Below are 19,130 nucleotides of genomic sequence, written 5' to 3' on the forward strand. Positions count from 1 at the left end.
CATACACACAGAGAGAGCCCATAAACAATGCACAAAAACATCTTTAATTACTCAAACTACCACATGCAAAAGAACATCCATGGCTTGATATTAATGGCATTCAGTTGGCAGGTTCATTTCCCCCCCCCCCCCAGAATGGAATGCTGTTTTTATTCTCTTGGATTAAGATCGGGAGATGAGGAAGACAATGAACCTGATGTGAAGGGAATACAGTCCCCTATAACCAATCCCCTCTATGTGGTTATCAAAAGATCATTATCAGAAGCAAAGGTCACACAAACAGAATATACTTGTTCATAGACTAAAAATGAGCAGGGAACAACAGCATGCGCAGTAAACATCAAAACTACCATTAAAAACAATGTGTAATTCTCACATCTTGAATTTAAAAAATGTTTGCAATTCTAGACTTTGCAATTCTAGAGTGTTTGCAAAGGAAAAAAAAATCAGACCTCAGCATCATGTCTTAAGAAAACATATTTGTTTGTATTAACCTAGGGGTTACTATTGACCTTATTATTTGTCTTCAATTGACAACATAATTCATTCCCTCACTTCTACAGAATGCTTAAGAGGTGCATTTGAATGACTACTATAACAGCTTAACTGCCTACCTGGATATTGCTTGTAAGGTTATGCACACAGCTTCTGGTGTCGTGAAAGTCATAAGCAATTATGGCTATAAGAAAGTTTAGCAAAAGTACACCCCTCCCCACCTGGGTCAGGTACCCTTGTTTTATTATTTACATATACTTGAGTCCCATGTACTACATTCTATGGCTAAGCTTTTGACTCTTATGGGCATTCAAGAGCCACTAACATTCTTTTCCTACTGTACTTAGCTATTTAAACTTAAAATGCTAGATTGGATCATAGTTGCATTTTAGTGTATCCTAATCGCTTTGCCATAATCATAGTAAATACAGAATGATATAGCAACACACTGAGTTCATGAATGACATTTAAAAAAACCCTGAAAAGGGTGGCTAGCATAATATTTAGAAAGAAAGGTGCTGATTAATTGCAGAAGGCTTTTTTTTTGGCGCTAACTATTGTAGCTAAAGAACCGTAGCTTACCTGAATTATGTAGATAAGGTAATTCTAGTAAACATTTTTTTTTGTTTGGTAGAAAACCAGATGGCTACTTCATAACCAACAAAGAAATTCCCCTACTGAACTTAAATACATTCAATATCAAATTCGATTCAATATTGCACATATGTGGCCCATTTTTGTAGCACTGAAGCCAGTAGATACAGATTTTTTCCCTAAAAACTCTGCACTGAAAATAGAAGATTTTTTATGCATTCCTGGAAATAATTCTTTTATATTTTATATGTAAAAATTAAAATAAAAATACTAGTTTTTCAATTTATGTATATGTCTTAACTCAAAATTAAGCAATCTTTATAAAATTATAAAAAGAAAAGGCCTCATTTAACATATTATTAAATGAGACTTTTCAAATATTATAATCACTTTTCAATAATCATGCACATAAAAAAATTCCAAAATCAAATGTAGCATACATACTCACAGAGTTAAGCAAAAGTATTATATCTCAGCCAGGGTTGGTTAGCCTTTTTTTTACCCACAATATAGAATACTTCAAAAATACTGTCTAACCATCCATAATATACAGTCTCACTGACTTAGTAGAGGCACAATTCTTGTACACTGTACACTGTGGACAACAGCCCTGAATCACAAGTTATACAGAGAAACGTAGGTAAGCATTACAACACAAACAGATAAACAACCAGACATATATTTGACACTGCATAGAAAAAACACAATCCAGGTCAGCAGTGAAACAATGAAAAAAAAAACCTGCATGAACAATTGGTATTGTTGATTTCTTTCTTTTTTTCTTTTTTCTCTTTTGGCTTTAACCCCTGTTTTAAATTTCAAAAATTTAAGTCGCCTGGACTTGTTTTGGTCCTACTGCAATGCCATTACAGTCGAGAATGTATTGTAAACAACCTTGAGGAGGTGGTCGCTGGGATGGGACTTTATTTGATTCGGACTCCTTAGCCGATCCACTCTGCAAGATAGAAAAAGAAGGAAAAAAAAAACCCATAGAGATGAGAGTGTAAGAAGGCTAGAAGATAACAGTAACAGAGTTGGAAGGGACCTTGGAGGTCATCTAGCCCAACCCTCTGCTCATGCAGGAGACCTATACTAGGGATTCGAACCGCCAAACTGCCGACCTTTCTGATCGACAAGCTTAGTGTCTTAGCCACTTAGCAACCTAGTCAGGTGATGAGAATAGACTGGGAAATATACCTTTGGTTGTTAGAACTGATCTCTTCTTACTACCTTAAAAATTTTCCTGAAGACCAGAATAGAAATGACTCTTGGTGCATCATTAGGAAGCCCAGTGAAGGGAATGCAAAAAGGCAGAGATTTCACTGGAACTGCAGGACACAGAAAGAGGGAAATTATCCTTTCCTCTTCTATAGTGGTCATAAAATAATCTCATGATAGCCCCACTCCCCACCCCCAAAAAGCTCCTATTGGCGCAAAAAAGACCTTTTCTAGTACAAGTAGGAATTCTATCCTCGGCTCCTTTCTTAACGAATGGATTTCAGGCATCTCAAGAAAGTGGAGACAATAAGGGCAAAAGTGGAGAAATTGTTGCACTGAGAAATTTAAATACCGTATATACTCGAGTATAAGCCGAGTTTTTCAGCACATTTTTTGTGCTGAAAAACGTCCCCTCGGCTTATACTCGGGTCTATACGGCTTATACTCAAGTTTTTTTTTTTTAAGCCCCTCGGCTTATACTCGAGTATATACGGCTTATACTCGAGTTTTTTTTTCTTTTTTTCACATTTTACCGGACTGAAGCCCTGCCAGTGCAGTGAGAGGGCGGGGCGGGGGAGCCGCCAGCCTTCTCAGCTGAGGGAGGGAGGGTTTCCCCAACCGGTAGGTGCCTCATTTCCCTCCCTCGGCTTATACTCGAGTCCCCAGTTTACCCCAGTTATTTGGGGTAAAATTGGGGACCTCGGCTTATACTCGGATCGGCTTATATTCGAGTATATACGGTACTGTATATTGGGGTAAGAACATCCAGCAAAAAGGATTTTTAATGTAGTTTGTAAATGTCCCATTACAAAGGCACAGTAACTTCAATACATTTATAGCTTATATAATATGAAACGCAAGATTGATAATACAGACGAGAGAGATTATTTTCACTTACAGTAGCATTTCTACTGAAATTGGGTATTTTTAAAAAATGATTGGGTACAGAAGATTGACGACGCAGGCCTTGGAACAATAAAAATCAACAAGGGTCTGCCATATTTCTGAAGTATTCTACAAGTAGAGAGTAAGACGCAGGGTGGAAAATGTATTCCTTTTGTTTGGTAAATGTTGAGAGCAGAGCTTGATCTTAGTTGCTGCATCATTTATTTTATTTATTTATTTATTTTGTCACATAAGCATGTAATAACTATACAATATATAAGCGTATATATGAGTATGAGTATGTAATGACTATATTAATTGGATATAACGAAAGGAAACAATAGGACAGGAACGGTAGGCACTATTGTGCTCTTATGCATGTCCCTTACAGACCTCTTAGAAATGGGGTGAGGTCAATAGTCGACAGTTTTTGGCTGAAGCTTTGGGGATTTTGGGAAGAGACCACAGAGTCAGGTAGTTTATTCCAAGCATTAACAACTCCGATAATGATGGACTTGTCATTATCTCTTAGTAAGTGAACAGATTTTTTTTTCCAGTTAATGAAACTAGTTCTGACTTTGACAGAAAGATTATAATTATGAAATATCATGGTCTGTGATTAAAAAGGTACTGGTGAAATCTGTACCAACCTAAGAGACCTATGATCTATGCTTAATATAGTCCATCTCAAAGGAAATGTTTTCGCCTTAAATTAGGCTTCCCATTATGACCGTTCATATTTCCTGTTCACCCCATTTCCTCAAATATATCTTTGTTTAAGCATTTTGTAATCTTAATAACCCTTGCACACTTTCCTACGGATGCACTTGTTGTTCATTGAACAGTACCTGCAGTTCTCTGCTTGTATCAATATTCTGTTCTACCACAAGTCCATCAAGATATATACATGTTTCAGGCTTATCACATAACATGTTCCTTCCTTGCTGTCAAGATTTATGGTGACTCAAAATAGATGAATCAGAGTGACATGTTCTAATGACAATAGCTTTTATTCAAGGAGAGAAAATATAATTTTTCTTACAGGAAAATTATTTCTTACAGGGTCTTAAACCCGTAAGTATTAAATGAATTTTAAGAAATGATATTTCAACAATTTCAAATGTGCTCTGTAGATCATCTGAGACTTTTAAAAGAAGCTTAATTTATCCTCTTATTAATGCTACAAATTTATTATAAGTTACTGTGACATACAGTGGTCCTCATTAAATGATTACAATTTGGTTTGTAATTTAGTTTGTGGTTAGCATATTTATTAAGGAAGAAACAGAAGCAACATACAATTGATAAAATAGAATATAGAGGTAAGGAAGTATATCAGCAAAATTTGATTAAAAAAGCTTTTTTAGAATTTTATACTAAGTTATATGCTAGAGATGTGATTAATGATAAAAATATAGATAGGTATTTATAAGACCAAGGTATTCTTGAACTTAAAGTTGATCAAAGGGAAGAGTTGAATCAATTAATCACTTAAGAGGAAATACCGTTTCAATTAAGCAGCTTAAAGCGAATAAAGCACCAGGTACAGATGGTTCAACAACTATTTATTATAAAAATTTACAAAATGAGATGATTGAACCACTTAAGGAGTTATTCAATAGAATACAAATGGGAGGGGAAGTTCCTCCTTCATGGAGGACAGCTTTTATTTCATTAATACCTAAAGAAGACCGAGATGGCACTAAACCAGAGAATTATAGGCCAATATTGCTTTTAAATACTGATTACAAGATATTTGCTAAGATATTAGCGAATAGATTGATGCCATTGATGACCCAAATAATACATAATGACCAATCAGGATTTATCAAGGGGAGGCAGATGAGATGTAACATGAGACAGATTGTAAACCTACTTGAGTATTTGGAAAGAAACAGGCAGGTCTCAGCAGCACTCTTTTTTTTTGGATGTGGAAAAAGCTTTTGATAGATTAGACTGGCAGTTCTTATTTAAAGTAATAGAAAAAATGCAATTTGGGGATCATTTTATTCAAGCAATTAAGGCTATATATCGGAAGCAAACAGCACAAATAATAGTAAATGGTGGATTAACAGAATCTTTTAAGATTGAGAAAGGGACTTGACAAGGATGTCCTTTGTCACTGTTATTATTTATTTTAACTTTGGAAATATTATTGAACAATATACGTGGCTTAGACCAAATAAAAGGAATTAGAATTAAAAATCAAGATTATAAATTAAGAGTGTTTGCAGATGACCTGGTTGTTACCTTATCTCAACCAATATATTCAGCTATATATTTAAAGGAGACAATTGACCAGTATGGTAAGGTATCTGGGTTTAAAGTGAATCAACAGAAGACAAAAATGATAATTAAAAATATGAATACACATCAGAGAAGAACTAGAAAGAATAACTGGATATGAAGTAGTTAAAAAGGTTAAATATTTAGGAGTATATATTACGGCATCGAACGTGAAATTATATAAAAATAATTATGAGGTATTGTGGCAGAAAGTAATTAAAGAAATGGAGAATTGGAAGAAGTTACAACTATCACTGTTGGGTAGAGTGGCAGCTATAAAAATGAATGTTTTGCCTAGATTTTTATTTTTGTTTCAAATGATTCCAATATTGCAGAAATATGCAAATTTACAGGAATGGAAAAAAGGGATTAGTAATTTTGTATGGAAGGGTAAAAAACCAAGAATAAAGCTAAAAGTAATGCAAGATATTAGGGAAAGAGGGGGTTTAAAAATGCCTAACTTGAAATTGTATTATGAAGCAGTCACCTTATCCTTAACTTCTGATTGGATTAATTTAACAGAGGAAAGGGTTTTGAATATAGAAGGTTATGGTTTGTTATATGGTTGGCATGCATATGTATTATATGATAAGAAAATTGATAAGACATTTAAGAATAATATAATTATTATATAATAATAATAATAATAATAATAATAATAATAATAATAATAATAAGTGCTTTGTTGAGGGTTTGGAAAAAAATATCAATATAAGTTAGATGGTAAGATACCAATATGGCCAATCCCCAGACATATGATAGAGAATATAAATATACTTCAAAAAGTGGAGGTAGTTACCTATAAAGAACTTTTGATTATAGAAAAGGGGGAATTACACCTAAAATTTAGGGATAAATTGAGGGATGAAGGGAGAAATTATACGTGGTTTCAGTATGGACAATTGCAAACTAAATGGAAAATAGATCAGAAAATTGGTATTAGGCAAAGTGATGAACTTGGTAAAACAAATAAAAGACCAAGTCCAACAGCATATTAAGAGATTATATAATGTATTGGTAGAAATTGATTCAGAAACAGAGTTGGTTAAAGATTGTATGGTAAGATGGGCACAAAATTTTCAACAACCTATAATGTTAGAAACATGGGAAAAAATTTGGGTGAGGAATGTTAAATTTACACAAGCATAAAACCTAAGAGAAAATTTTTATAAAATGTTTTATAGGTGGCATTTAGATCCGAAAAAATTGTCGTGTATGTATCCAAATGTGAAAGCAAAATGTTGGAGATGTGATTGTGAGGATGCTACTTATTATCATATATGGTGGACCTGTAAAAAAGTTAAAGCTTTTTGGATTAAAATATGGTGGATTATGCAGAACATCTTGAAAAAGAAGATTAAGTTTACTCCACAGTTCTTCTTATTAGGAATAATTTCAGACTGTACAGTTATAGAAATTAAATTGATTTTGAACTTAATAACTGCTGCGAAACTATTGATTGCACAATATTGGAAGAAAGAAGACTTACCTACAATTGGAGAATAGATTAGTAAAGTATCATATTTAGCAGAAATGGCAAAAATTTCTGCCTATTTGAAAGACTATACACAAGAAAAATATATTTTGGAATGGAGATTGATTATATTCAAAATAAGTACCAGATCAAAAAATACCAATTAGTTTTTGGGTGAAGTTAGGATTTGTTTTGTATTAGTATGTTTAAGAAAGAGGGGAATTGATAGTGTGAAGGTGTGAAGTGATTGAGGATTATGTTTTATGTTTTATTTTAGATTATGTTTGTTAGACATTATACCCTGTATTCTGTTCTGGGAAGTCTCGGGGGGGAGGGGAAAGGGGGGGAAGGGGGAAGATTACAAACTGATTGATTGCCAATGTACAGGAATAATTGAAGAATTAATTAAGTTGGAATGCTGCAAAGTCGGGGCTGCTCAGCAACCACTCCAGAAGGGAAAGGGTAAGGAGAGAGGAGTAGAGAGAAGGAAGAAAGTAGGTAGATAGGTAGGTAGGAAAGAAGGGAGGGGGAAGAAGGGATAGGAGGAGAAGAAGTAGGGGAAGTGAGACGAGTTAGACAGGGTGGAAGTGAGAAGTGGGAAGGAGGAGAGGAAGTAGGAAAGTGAGGTGGAGGAAGGATGGAGAAAGTAGAAGAAGGTAGAGAAGGGTAGAAAGGATTAAGGAAGGGAATGGCGGCTGGGCAGGCCCGATTAAGTACAATTTAAGGGAAGGAATAAATGTTGGATAATTGATTGCACTGTACACTGGTTAAATTTTTGGAAAATAAAAATTTTTTTGGAAAAAAAATGATTACAATTTGGACTGGCAATGCTGTTGCTAAGTAATGTGGTTGTTAAGCGAGACATTACATGACTTCAGTGAATTTAATGACCACAGTCATTAAGTGAATCACCTGCAGTTGTTTACGCAAAAGCCAGTTTTATCTAGTGGTCTTATCTAGTGGATTTATGATTTTACTGCCACCTTGTCCGCTGACTTTGCTTATCAAAAGCTGTCAGCTGCAAAATGACAATCACATGCCCATTGGACACAGCAATGGTTGCAAATGCCTGCTGGTTGAGAAGTATCCAAATCTTAATTGCATGAACATGGGGATGTGGCATGTGAAGAAAATGTGAGGACCGGTTGTAAAATTACTTTTTCAGTAGCATAGTAGCTTTGGACAATCACTAAACAGGGCAGTCATAAAGCAAGGACTATCTGTGTTTGGATCCTATAGGACAGGGGTCTCCAACCTTGGTCCCTTTAAGACTTGTGGACTTCAACTTCCAGAGTTCCACAGCCAGCTTTGCTTGCTGAGGGACTCTGGGAGTTGAAGTCCACAAGTCTTAAAGAGACCAAGGTTGGAGACCCCTGCTATAGGATATTCAGAGTTCTAAGGATTCAAAAAAAAAAGCACCTTTGGAGTACAAAAATTATAAATTAAGGCAAAACTGCTGTTGTACTTTGTTGCTGATTAGTCACAAATCATATAATAGAAGTGTCTGATCATCTATGAAGAATCTTGGATGGCCAAACTACCTCTGGGTAAAAGTTCTTGTAGTGAAGATTTTATTCAGCTTCAGGAATAGGAAACATTATGGAGCTATAGATCTTGAAAGCACATCTTCGCATTAAAAGAAATAAAGATGGACTTGAAAGGGTATCTAATCAGGAATTAAATACAGTAAATTACATCCCTACTAAAACTATTACTGAGTGCGATAAAAGGGCCGCGGTGTGGCTCAGGCTGTAAGATAGCCTGTTATTAAACACAGCTGTCTGCAATTACTGCAGGCTCAAGTCCCACCAGGCCCAAGGTTGACTTAGCCTTCCATCTTTATAAGGTAGGTAAAATGAGGACCCAGATTGTTGGGGGGGCAATAAGTTGACTTTGTATATAAATATACAAATAGAATGAGACTGTTGCCTTACACAATGTAAGCCGCCCTGAGTCTTCGGAGAAGGGTGGGATATAAATGTAAAAAAAAACAAAAAAACATTCTTATGTTTTTTTTTCTGTAATACATGGAAAATCTAGCAGTTGCCCCAAATACCCAAAAAGAACTTGCATGAAAAGGTTAATATGATGTAGATGATGTTATTATACCTGCTTCTGAATAACGTGCCTGAATGCCAAGATTGACATCAGCAAGATTATCCTTAAATTTGGCTCTAGGGAATAATTTATAATATTGAGCTGTCTGAATAAGTCTGAAAAATTAAATGATTATCTATTACACTTAAATGCAGCTAACCTATTGATAATTATTCATCTGGTATCCACTACTGACATCTACAGAACATATGATAATTCTGTTCATCCTACTCCTTAAATACCAAGAGCTCTAATCCTGTGCTCAAAACCAGCCACACCAGGATAATTACAGAAACTGGAACTGCCTATATTTTGTGCTGGAGAATTGTCTAATAGCCTGGAACTAAGCCAAATGTGCATAGGATTTTGCTGGAGTCCTCTCCATCAGGCCAATGGTGAGGCTACTGAGATACGGAATTTGCTATTTGCTGCACAGCATTCCATAGGCCTGAAGGAGATCAATGCAAAATATGCTTCCCAAATGCCATGGATTATCTGTAAGAGAAAGGAGCTGCAAGTGAACAAGACAGACCCAACCAGCACTATTTCATGGGATCATATTAGGATCACATTTCAGTGAGAATAGCATCAAATATGCTCCTTATATTGATTCACCAGAGAATGCAAGTATAATGGAGAATTCTTTAGGTGGAGCTTAATAGGTCTGTTAACTGAACAAGTATAAATTCTTAGGCAAAAAAAACTTCAAAAGAATTTGAAACTATAAATAAAACTATTTAATTTCCTTTATTCCATTTGGAAGAGTATACTATCTTAAAGAAAGTAACCCTCTAGTGGCTATCCCTAGCTACCATGAATATGCAAAGACCTTTTTCTTTCTTAATTGTTGACCTATTGTAGATAAACTGTAGCATCTAACTTTTAAATTTGCATTTTTGAATATAGGTACTACTACTAAAGCTATGTAGCTCTCTTCTAGTCATCTATATTCCTCAGATATTTCTCCTTAGAAGTTTGCTTTAAGGTAGAGGAAATTCAAAGAGATTTCTTTGATCCTTTTTTGCTTCTGGTACTGAGCATGTAGAAGTTATGTTACAGTAGGAGGGGGCAAATCTGAAGCCTCAGAATTACAAGAAGCTCTCAAACATTATTTTAGTATCCTCCAATGCCTTTCTGAACATAAATTTAGAAAGTCTGCAGCATGGCTTATTGCAATTTTGAGGCAGAAAACATTAAAAAACAACAACAACTTCTAGAGGTTATATGTCCTAAAGTAGGCGTAACATATTGTACTTAAAAAAACCAAAACAGCCCCTGCAAAGTTTATCCTAAGAAACTCAGAGAAGAAACCCAGAGTTCTAACCTTATCTCCATAAGTTATGAGAGCCTATGCATTTCTTGTTACTTTATTAATTCATTTTAATTACTAAGTTACATCAGTCCTCACTCTCCCCATAAAAATATTCAGTAATCTTAACAATCTCTGCATAAAAAAGTACTGCCTTTATACATTTCTCAGAATAGAATAGAATAGAATAGAATAGAATAGAATAGAATAGAATAGAATAGAATATGTGATTGGACACATAAGGAATTTGTCTTGGTGCATATGCTCTCAGTGTACATAAAAGAAAAGATACCTTCATCAAGGTACAACATTTACAACACAAATGATGGTCAATATATCAATATAAATCATAAGGATTTATATAAACATTTATATAAAATGTTTTATAAAAACATTTCTCAGGTATCCAGAGATCATACACAAATAATCATGAATCGGTTTAAATGCATACTATGAGATGACCATTGTTCTGTAATTTCATACATAAAAGTGAAAAGCTAAACATCTAGAAAAAGTGCTTTTATATAAAGTTCAGCAATAACAAACATTGAAATATTACTAAATAACAATATCTCCATCTGCTGGTGCAGAACCAACAAACACTGAGTTAGAAAATTGCCACATGCTAAGTATTCAGCAATAGTTTTTCCTTGTATTCTTTGACGGTGTAATTCTTCCAATGTGTTTTGGCTTCTGATAATTTTTTTTTTAATCAAATACAAATATATCCAGCTTTGTAACTATAAAGCTGGAATTCACAATAGTAAACTTAAGGGCACCAGTGTGCCCAGACTTGTGCCCTCATGGTTCACTGCTCACCTGACATTTTTTTTAGAACTGTCAGAACACCAACTTAACAGCCATTTTTGAGTAGAAAGACTTTCCTAGGGCAGCTGCCAGTGGTCATGACTTGCTGCCAAATTCAAAATTGGCACTAACTTATTTTTCACATATGCAACCCCTTCTTGAAGGTTCTTTTCATTTTGTCTGCAAGTTTGAGGGACTCCTGCTATAAACACTGCCTAACTTTCTGAATTTTCATTCCAGCAAGAGATCTGTAGCATTATCCCTCTTCTTCTTTCTTTCTTCTGCCAGCAGGCTTTGGAAGAATACTTTTCCCAATGTATTACCAGTTTGATGTATTACCAGGAATATGTGGCTTAAATAGCTTACTCTCTTTCTGGATATTCTATGACAGTGTTCGCAAAAGTTTTCGGCACCAAGTGCCGAAACAGGAGTACGGGCACAGGTGGAAGCGCCAGAAACCAGAAGAGGAGCTCCCTAGCGTGCACATGTGGGAGTGCTGGAAACCAGAAGAGCAGTTCCCTAGCTCACATACACGCGCTGGGAAGCTGAGCTTCCAATTTCTGGCATGCAGATGCATGCTGGTCACCTGGTGTGCACATGAAGTCCAACTGGCCGGCACACACGTGTGCCCCGGAAACTGGAAACTTGGCTTCCTGGCATGCGCATACGTGCCAGGGAGCTGCTCTTCTGGTTTCTGGCACTCCCATGTGTGCAAACACCAGCTGGCAAGTGCGCATGTGCATGCTGGAACCCAGAAGAGCAACGGGCAACAGCTGGCATGCCCGGAGAGATGGCTCTGTGTGCTACTTCTGACACGCATGCCATAGGGTCACTCACTATATGAGAAGAGTCCTTAGAAATTCAAAACCTTATAAACTTGATAAACTTTCAGCTTGCTTAACAAAAGTATTAATTTAATTGGATATTCTTTCTTTCTCACAGTCATTTTGATTTTCAGAGAAAGGAAGATAATTGTTTCTCCATAATCTGATGCATCTGTGATTTTCACTTTTATTTTAGCAATGCTCTCTCTGTTGGGGAATTTGGTAAAATTGTTTTAATGTTGTTATCACCTTCTCTAACCAAACAGTTTTCCATAAGGTTGAGAACCTCACAAAGAAAAGGATTCTGCCTCTCCGTATCATTTTCCCACATGAATGCAAAAGGTACCGGGCCCTTAAAAAGTGGTCCGCCCATTCCCAGTATACTTGGAAAGGTAACCAAGAAAAAATGTGAGCGATGCTTGTAGCCCTTATACAATTTCTTTTTTTTTTTTTAGTTCTAACTGGATCTGTTCTTTATGCTTTTCAATATTTTCAATGCCTTGGGGTAGCCTGCCGGCCTTCTATGATCAAAAATCAAAAGGATACATTAGTCCTTGAATCACATAGCTCTAGCATACAAATGCTAAAGCAGCAAAGATATAGGAGGAATAGTTACTCACTGCAGAGCTCACCAGAGATGATGATGTGATGACTGAGCAGTAGATATTGAAGTCCTGCAGCCAGGGCTGAGCTGATTTACTCTTTACTTGAAACAAATACATTGTCCAAACAGCTGTCTAAATTCTTCATATAACAAATTTATAATGCAAAGTTATTAATGTTTTGGATATACTTAAAGTTATATATTTCTAACTGCATTTTGGCTTTGTTATTAAAATTTATCTTAACTCAAAGATTGCTCAATCTTGTTAAAAATAGGAATGAACTTGCTTTCAATAGAGACGAGCATTTCCCACAAGATGGTGCTACACTCTTAGTGGGGAGGTGTGTGTGTGGGGGAGGTAAATTAAACTGACCTGATATATTTTGGACAGAAAAGCAGACTGAATAAAATAAAATAAGTCATAATGCCTTTTTGCTCTTATATTTTTATACTGTGAAATGTCCTAATAAGCGTATGTGAGCATAAACATGTAAGTATGTATGTATAGACATAGACCAAAAACTATCAATTTGAGCATGATCTTAAAATTTTAAAATCCAGTCTTTGCAGTTCTCCATATATTTTAAACACATTATTCTGTATCCTTTGACAGTTCCAATAACTGTCTATAAAATATTTATAATTTTAAATTCCTTTTGGATCTTTTTTGTTTTGTTTTATTTATGAATATACATGCGTTTTGTCTCTATAAGAGGAAAGATGTATGCATATAGGTATTTGTATTATATATTAATATTACCTTCTTGCTGTATATGTGTAGCTTTTAGCACAGTCTGATTTAATTTGAAAGGAAACTACAGTCACCTATCTCCACAACCCCCATCTTAGACACACCTACAACTGACTCCATCCCATTGGGTTCACAACCCCTAGTGATCACAGAAAAGGAAGTGCAAGACCTATTTCACAGACAAAAGCCAGGAAAAGCTCCAGGCCCAGACAAGATAACTCCTTCTTGCTTAAAAGTCTGTGCTGACCAATTGGTCCCCATCTTCACCTGTAAATCACTAGAGATGTGCTATGTTCCTTCTTGCTTCAAATGCTCTACTATCATCCCAGTGCTGAAGAAGCCCATCATCAAGGAACTGAATGACTATAGACCAGTTGCTCTAACATCTGTAGTCATGAAAACCTTTGAAAGGCTAGTCCCACTTGAAAACCATCACGGAACCGCTGTTAAGACCCCTTGTAATTTGCATACCAAGCAAATAGACCAACAGATGCTGCTGTTAATATGGCTCTGCACTACATCTTACAACATCTTGAATCGCCAAAGACCTACACAAGGGTCTTCTTTATAGACTTTAGTTCAGCATTCAATACCATCATTCCAGACACTCTTCTAACTAAGCTAAACCAGCTACAGGTACCTGAACTCATTTGTAAGTGGATCACAAGATTCCTAACAAACAGGAATTAGCAGGTGAAGCTAACCAGAATCACATCAGATACCTGTACAATTAGCACAGGCCTACCCCAAGGTTGTATGCTTTCCCCAATTTCTCTCTGTATACCAATGACTGCATTTCTAACGATCCATCTGTTAAACTACTGAAGTTCGCATATGACACAACAGTGATCAGTCTCATTTGAAACAATGATGAATCCGCATACAGACGGGAGGTTGAACAACTAGCTTTGTGGTGCGACCGGAACAATCTGGAACTGATCACACTCGAAACCGTAGAAATGGTGGTAGATGTTAAGAGAAACCCTTCCATACTTCTACCTCTTACAATACTAGACAACACAGTATCAACAGTAGAGACCTTCAAATTTTTAGGTTCTACCATATCGCAAGATCTAAAATGGACAGTTAACATCAAAAACGTCATCAGAAAAGCAAAGCAAAGAATGTTCTTTCTACGCCAACTCAGAAAGCTCAATCTGCCCAAGGAGCTGCTGATCCAGTTCTACAGAGGAATTATTGAGTCTGTCATCTGTGCCTCTATAACAGTCTGGTTTGTTTCTGCAACCCAACAAGACAGACACAGACTTCAGAGAATAATTAGAACTGCAAAAAAAACCAAAAAAACCAATTGCTACCAACCTGTCTTCCATTGAGGACCTGTATACTGCACGATTCAAAAAGAGGGTTGTAAAATATTTACAGACCTCTCACATCCTGGACATAAACTGTTTCAATTCCTACCCTCAAAACGATGCTACAGAGCACTGCATGCCAGAACAACTAGACATAAGAACAGTTTCTTTCCGAATGCCATCACTCTGCTAAACAAATAATCCCCTCAACACTGTCAAACTATTACTAAATCTGCTCTACTATTAAACTTCTCATTGTTCCCATCACCCATCTCCTTCCACTGTATGACTGTAACTTTGTTGCTTGTATCCTTACGATTTATATTTATATTGATTGTTTCCTGATTGCTTATTTGTACCCTATGGCTATCATTAAGTGTTGTACCTTAGAATTCTTGATGATCTTTTCTTTTATGTACACTGAGAGCATATGCACCAAGACAAATTCCTTATGTGTCCAATCACACTTGGCCAATAAAAAAATCAATTCAGTTCAGTTCAGTTCAGTTCAGTTCAGTTCTGTTCTGTTCTGTTCTGTTCTGTTCTGTTCTGTTCTGTTCTGTTCTGTTCTATTCTATTCTAATATTTTCTTTTACCCAATTTTTCTGGTCTTAATGTACTTTCCTTAACTATCCTAATGCCAATCTTTTGTGATACATAATCTAAGTGAGTATTTTAGCTTCTAGCTTGAAGCTTGAAAAACAACTCTGAAAGTCTTTAACCTCCTCAGTTGTGTCTCCACCTAATTTTCAGATTCATTGTTTTGACTATTAGGGGAAGGTAACAGTCTTGGTGTTGGTAACGTTAATTGTTAATATCTCCTCATTGTAATAATTGTGATAGTTATAGTAATAGTGATCCCAATGCTCTTCTAAGACCCACTGAGCTCAAGAACAAGAAGAGACATGCTAAAGACCTTTTCTTCCCCCCCAAAGTGAGTTTGATTCTATCCCTGAAAGTCCTTCAAAATCTGGTTAAGCTGTTAGGCTTTGGGAATCCAGGGGACAGGTGAGGTACTTAGCTCTATTATTATTGATGACTGCTGCTATTTCTTATGTTTTCATTTTGATTTTTAAAATGCTTCTGTTAGTTTTTGATATGTTAACTCTTTTATAATTTTATTGCATGCCATCCATACCATCTTTTCATGAGATGGGCAACCATACACATTGGATGGCTGGATGGCTGGATGGCTGGATAGATGAATGAGCCCACTATTCAAGTAAGGTGTCAGGGAATTTATGTTATTTAAAACCTACTAAGTATTTCTCCCTAAAGAAAATAATATCACCTACCAAGAAACCGAATTCATATTCACAACCTAATATCTCCTCACTGCAGTAAGATAGACATGATTATTACTTACGGATAAGCAGTTCTTTCTTTTTGAACTTCAGAATAAATGACTAGTCAGCATGGTCAGTTATGATCTTCTGGTCAGGTTTTGTGTCATGAATGAAAGTCATCAACAGCTAGGAATTTTTAACTTTTTTGAAGACTGACTTGAAGATACAAATGTACTAAGATATTATTGTATGTTTAATTACAATTTGATAATGTTTTTGTCAATTAAAACTATTTTGGGCCTGAGGAAGACAAAAAGCATAGCCAGTAAATATTTATTTCAAATAAATAGAAAAATATATAAACACAAACATACATAGTGCTATAAAAAGGTAAAGGTTCCCGTCGCACATACGTGCTAGTCGTTGCTGACTCTAGGGGGCGGTGCTCACCTCCATTTCAAAGCCGAAGAGCCAGCGCTGTCCGAAGATGTCTCCGTGGTCATGTGGCCGGCATGACTCAACGCCAAAGGCGCATGGAATACTGTTACCTTCCCACCAAAGGTGGTCCCTATTTTTTCTACTTGCATTTTTATGTGCTTTCGAAACTGCTAGGTTGGCAGAAACTGGGACAAGTAACGGGAGCTCACCACGTTACACGGCAGCACTAGGAATTCAAACCGCTGAGCTGCCGACCTTTCGATCAACAAGCTCAATTCCTAGCCCCTGAGCCACCGCATCCCTTTTACATACTGCTATAGTCACATAAAATAGGGTGTACAGAGCTGTTTATGTCACAATCTTGAGAAGAAAATGAGCAGAAGCAAATAAAACATGATTATAGGTTATATTGTCCCAGTTAACTAACAAACAACAGACACATACTGTATCCCTAAAGCTTACTTTTAAAGTTACTGCTTTACTTTCAACTGATATCTATTTGGATATTTTAAAAACACAATGTTTGAAATTTTATCCAAGGAATTATCTATGTAATAGCCCAGCTCAAAATACTCAGGTTGTTTTTGATATTTCCTACTAAAATTCTTTTTCTGTGCCTAGACATGAGTCAGCATTCCTTACCTGAGGTTGCTGAGTAGCAGTTGGTTTCTGAGGAGATGGTATAGGTGTTTTAGATAAAAGTTGGTTCATTCTGCTTACAACAAGCTCAGTTATAAGCTGTTTGTCTTCAGCCTGGTGCTCACCAATCAAAGGCGTTGCAGAACCCACAACCTAGAAGAGATAAAAACTAGTTAACTAAAGAAAGGTAGTAACTTTTAATGCTGTGTCCCGCACCACTATGGTTATCTTTTATTTTGAACTGCATGGAAAAGAGAGTTAAAAATAAAGGGCTGCAAAATATTTTAGATTTTTAAAAATTCTCCTTAGCAAGTCATGGACATTTAGGGTTATTAGAAAGGTTGAAAAGGAAGGTGTGTTTTATTTTTTTATGAGAAGAAGCCTGAACTGAAATATATTAAAAGTTTAGTAAAACTTTTCTAGTTTATTCTAGTTTAGTAAATATACTTGTTAGACTGCAGTGTTATTGCAGTGGCTTCATTGCTGCATCAAGACTTGCAGAAAGTTTGAGACCCACAATGTTCCAATAACAAATCCTCTTTGAAACGCAAATAATATGCATTAGCTATGCATCCAACATATATAAGCGATGGATTTGCACTAATATAGCTCTATACATTGAGCATTGTGTACTTGAGGAGTTCTGGAGAAAGAAAGCCCATAATGCCAGATATGGTCAAATCAAAGTTTTACATTACTTCAAAACACTTAGTAAAAACCAACCTAATAGATATCTAAAACTTTAAATACGATTTTTAGAAAACATTTGCTAAACATACGTTGGCTTAATTCTAGGAGTCTGCCTGGACTATGCTGGCACAGTGGCTTTATCTTTACAGTGAACTATATTAAAAAGTATCAATTATTCGTGCAGACTCCTTATTTATTCAGACAAACTGAGATTTATTCGATGGCTGTGAGAAACAGTTTTTCTCTTTCTACTTCATGTAGAACATTACCTACTTTAGCTCTTGGGCTTTCTAGAAATACTTTCCATAAAATTATCTTTTGTGAGTATCAAGTTTGTGTTTTTATTAATATTTCATTGCAGAATTATTTCTATTTATTGTAGAACCAGTTTCATGCTGGATATATAGAAAAAAAAATTCCCCTCATTAATCGAGTATGAAATAGCTTTATTTGCTCAAAAATATTTGACAGAGATAATCTATTTTATTATAGTTAATTACATTTGCCCTCTGAAACTACTCTAGATGAATAATAGCTTACAAACATGTTTATTTAATAAACAAATGCTTGTGAAAGACGTATGTGTTAGGGATTAAATTGAAGATACATACAAGCTGAAAAGGCACATGTTTTATTAATGGGCTACATTGGTTGATAAAAACGATATTACATAATATTGTAATGTAAATATATTAGTGTACTAAACTATACATTTACTACATTGTTTTAAACAAAAAAATTGGGTAGAGTTTATTTATTTATTTTTACTTTTTTTCCTCCTAATCAGAGCTGACAAAAACCAACAAAGCTCTTGAATAATATTTTTTTTTTAAGTTTAGAAACCCAAATAAATAATAAAAATTATAATCCCTATCCTTATGCTTGATAACTGTGGAAGAATTTTTTAAATCTAGCGAAGCAGGATTGAACTTTGTAGCAGAATCATAATGCTGATGCTATCAATCTGCTTGGGACAAATTTAGGCCAACAGATTTGTCTGTTCCTTTCATCTAAAATCTTTTTTAAGAAATAGTGATAAATGGGTACTTTCCAAGTTTTAATAAGAAGCTTTTATTTTAAAAACCAATTTCATAATATTACATACGATGAGTGTTATGGATCTGATTAGCATTACCATTAAGAAAGCATTCAACATTGCCTTTTCAGAAAAGTATACATTATAAATTATAAAATAAATAGTTATACAATGCATTGGATAAGAATGTTTTCAGTTTTGCAATTTATATTTTATCTACTAAGGATATATTTCATATGCATACTTTTACAATCTTTTTTTCCAAGAAGGATTTTTCTTTTAGTCCCCTCAAAAGAAAAAAAAGATTAAAATATTTTTTTTATTTCTGTGCATTTTGTCAGGAAACCCATGTCTGTGGCTTGGGTAGTGATCTCTGCCTAGAAA

General features: G+C 35.3%; 1 protein-coding gene across 1 annotated transcript in view; it reads right to left on the bottom strand.

Moving 5' to 3' along the window:
* Positions 1–19,130, bottom strand: part of SYN2 (synapsin II) — a 118,846-nt gene that overhangs the window by 7,557 nt on the left and 92,159 nt on the right. Inside the window, exons 10-11 of the mRNA XM_058167433.1 lie at positions 17,024–17,173; positions 1,984–2,044 (exon numbers count right to left, since the gene is read on the bottom strand). Coding sequence (XP_058023416.1) covers positions 1,984–2,044; positions 17,024–17,173 — 211 coding nt within the window. The remainder of the gene's footprint in view (positions 1–1,983; positions 2,045–17,023; positions 17,174–19,130) is intronic.

This window comes from Ahaetulla prasina, chromosome 2, assembly GCF_028640845.1.
Source record: "Ahaetulla prasina isolate Xishuangbanna chromosome 2, ASM2864084v1, whole genome shotgun sequence".
NCBI lineage: Eukaryota > Metazoa > Chordata > Lepidosauria > Squamata > Colubridae > Ahaetulla > Ahaetulla prasina.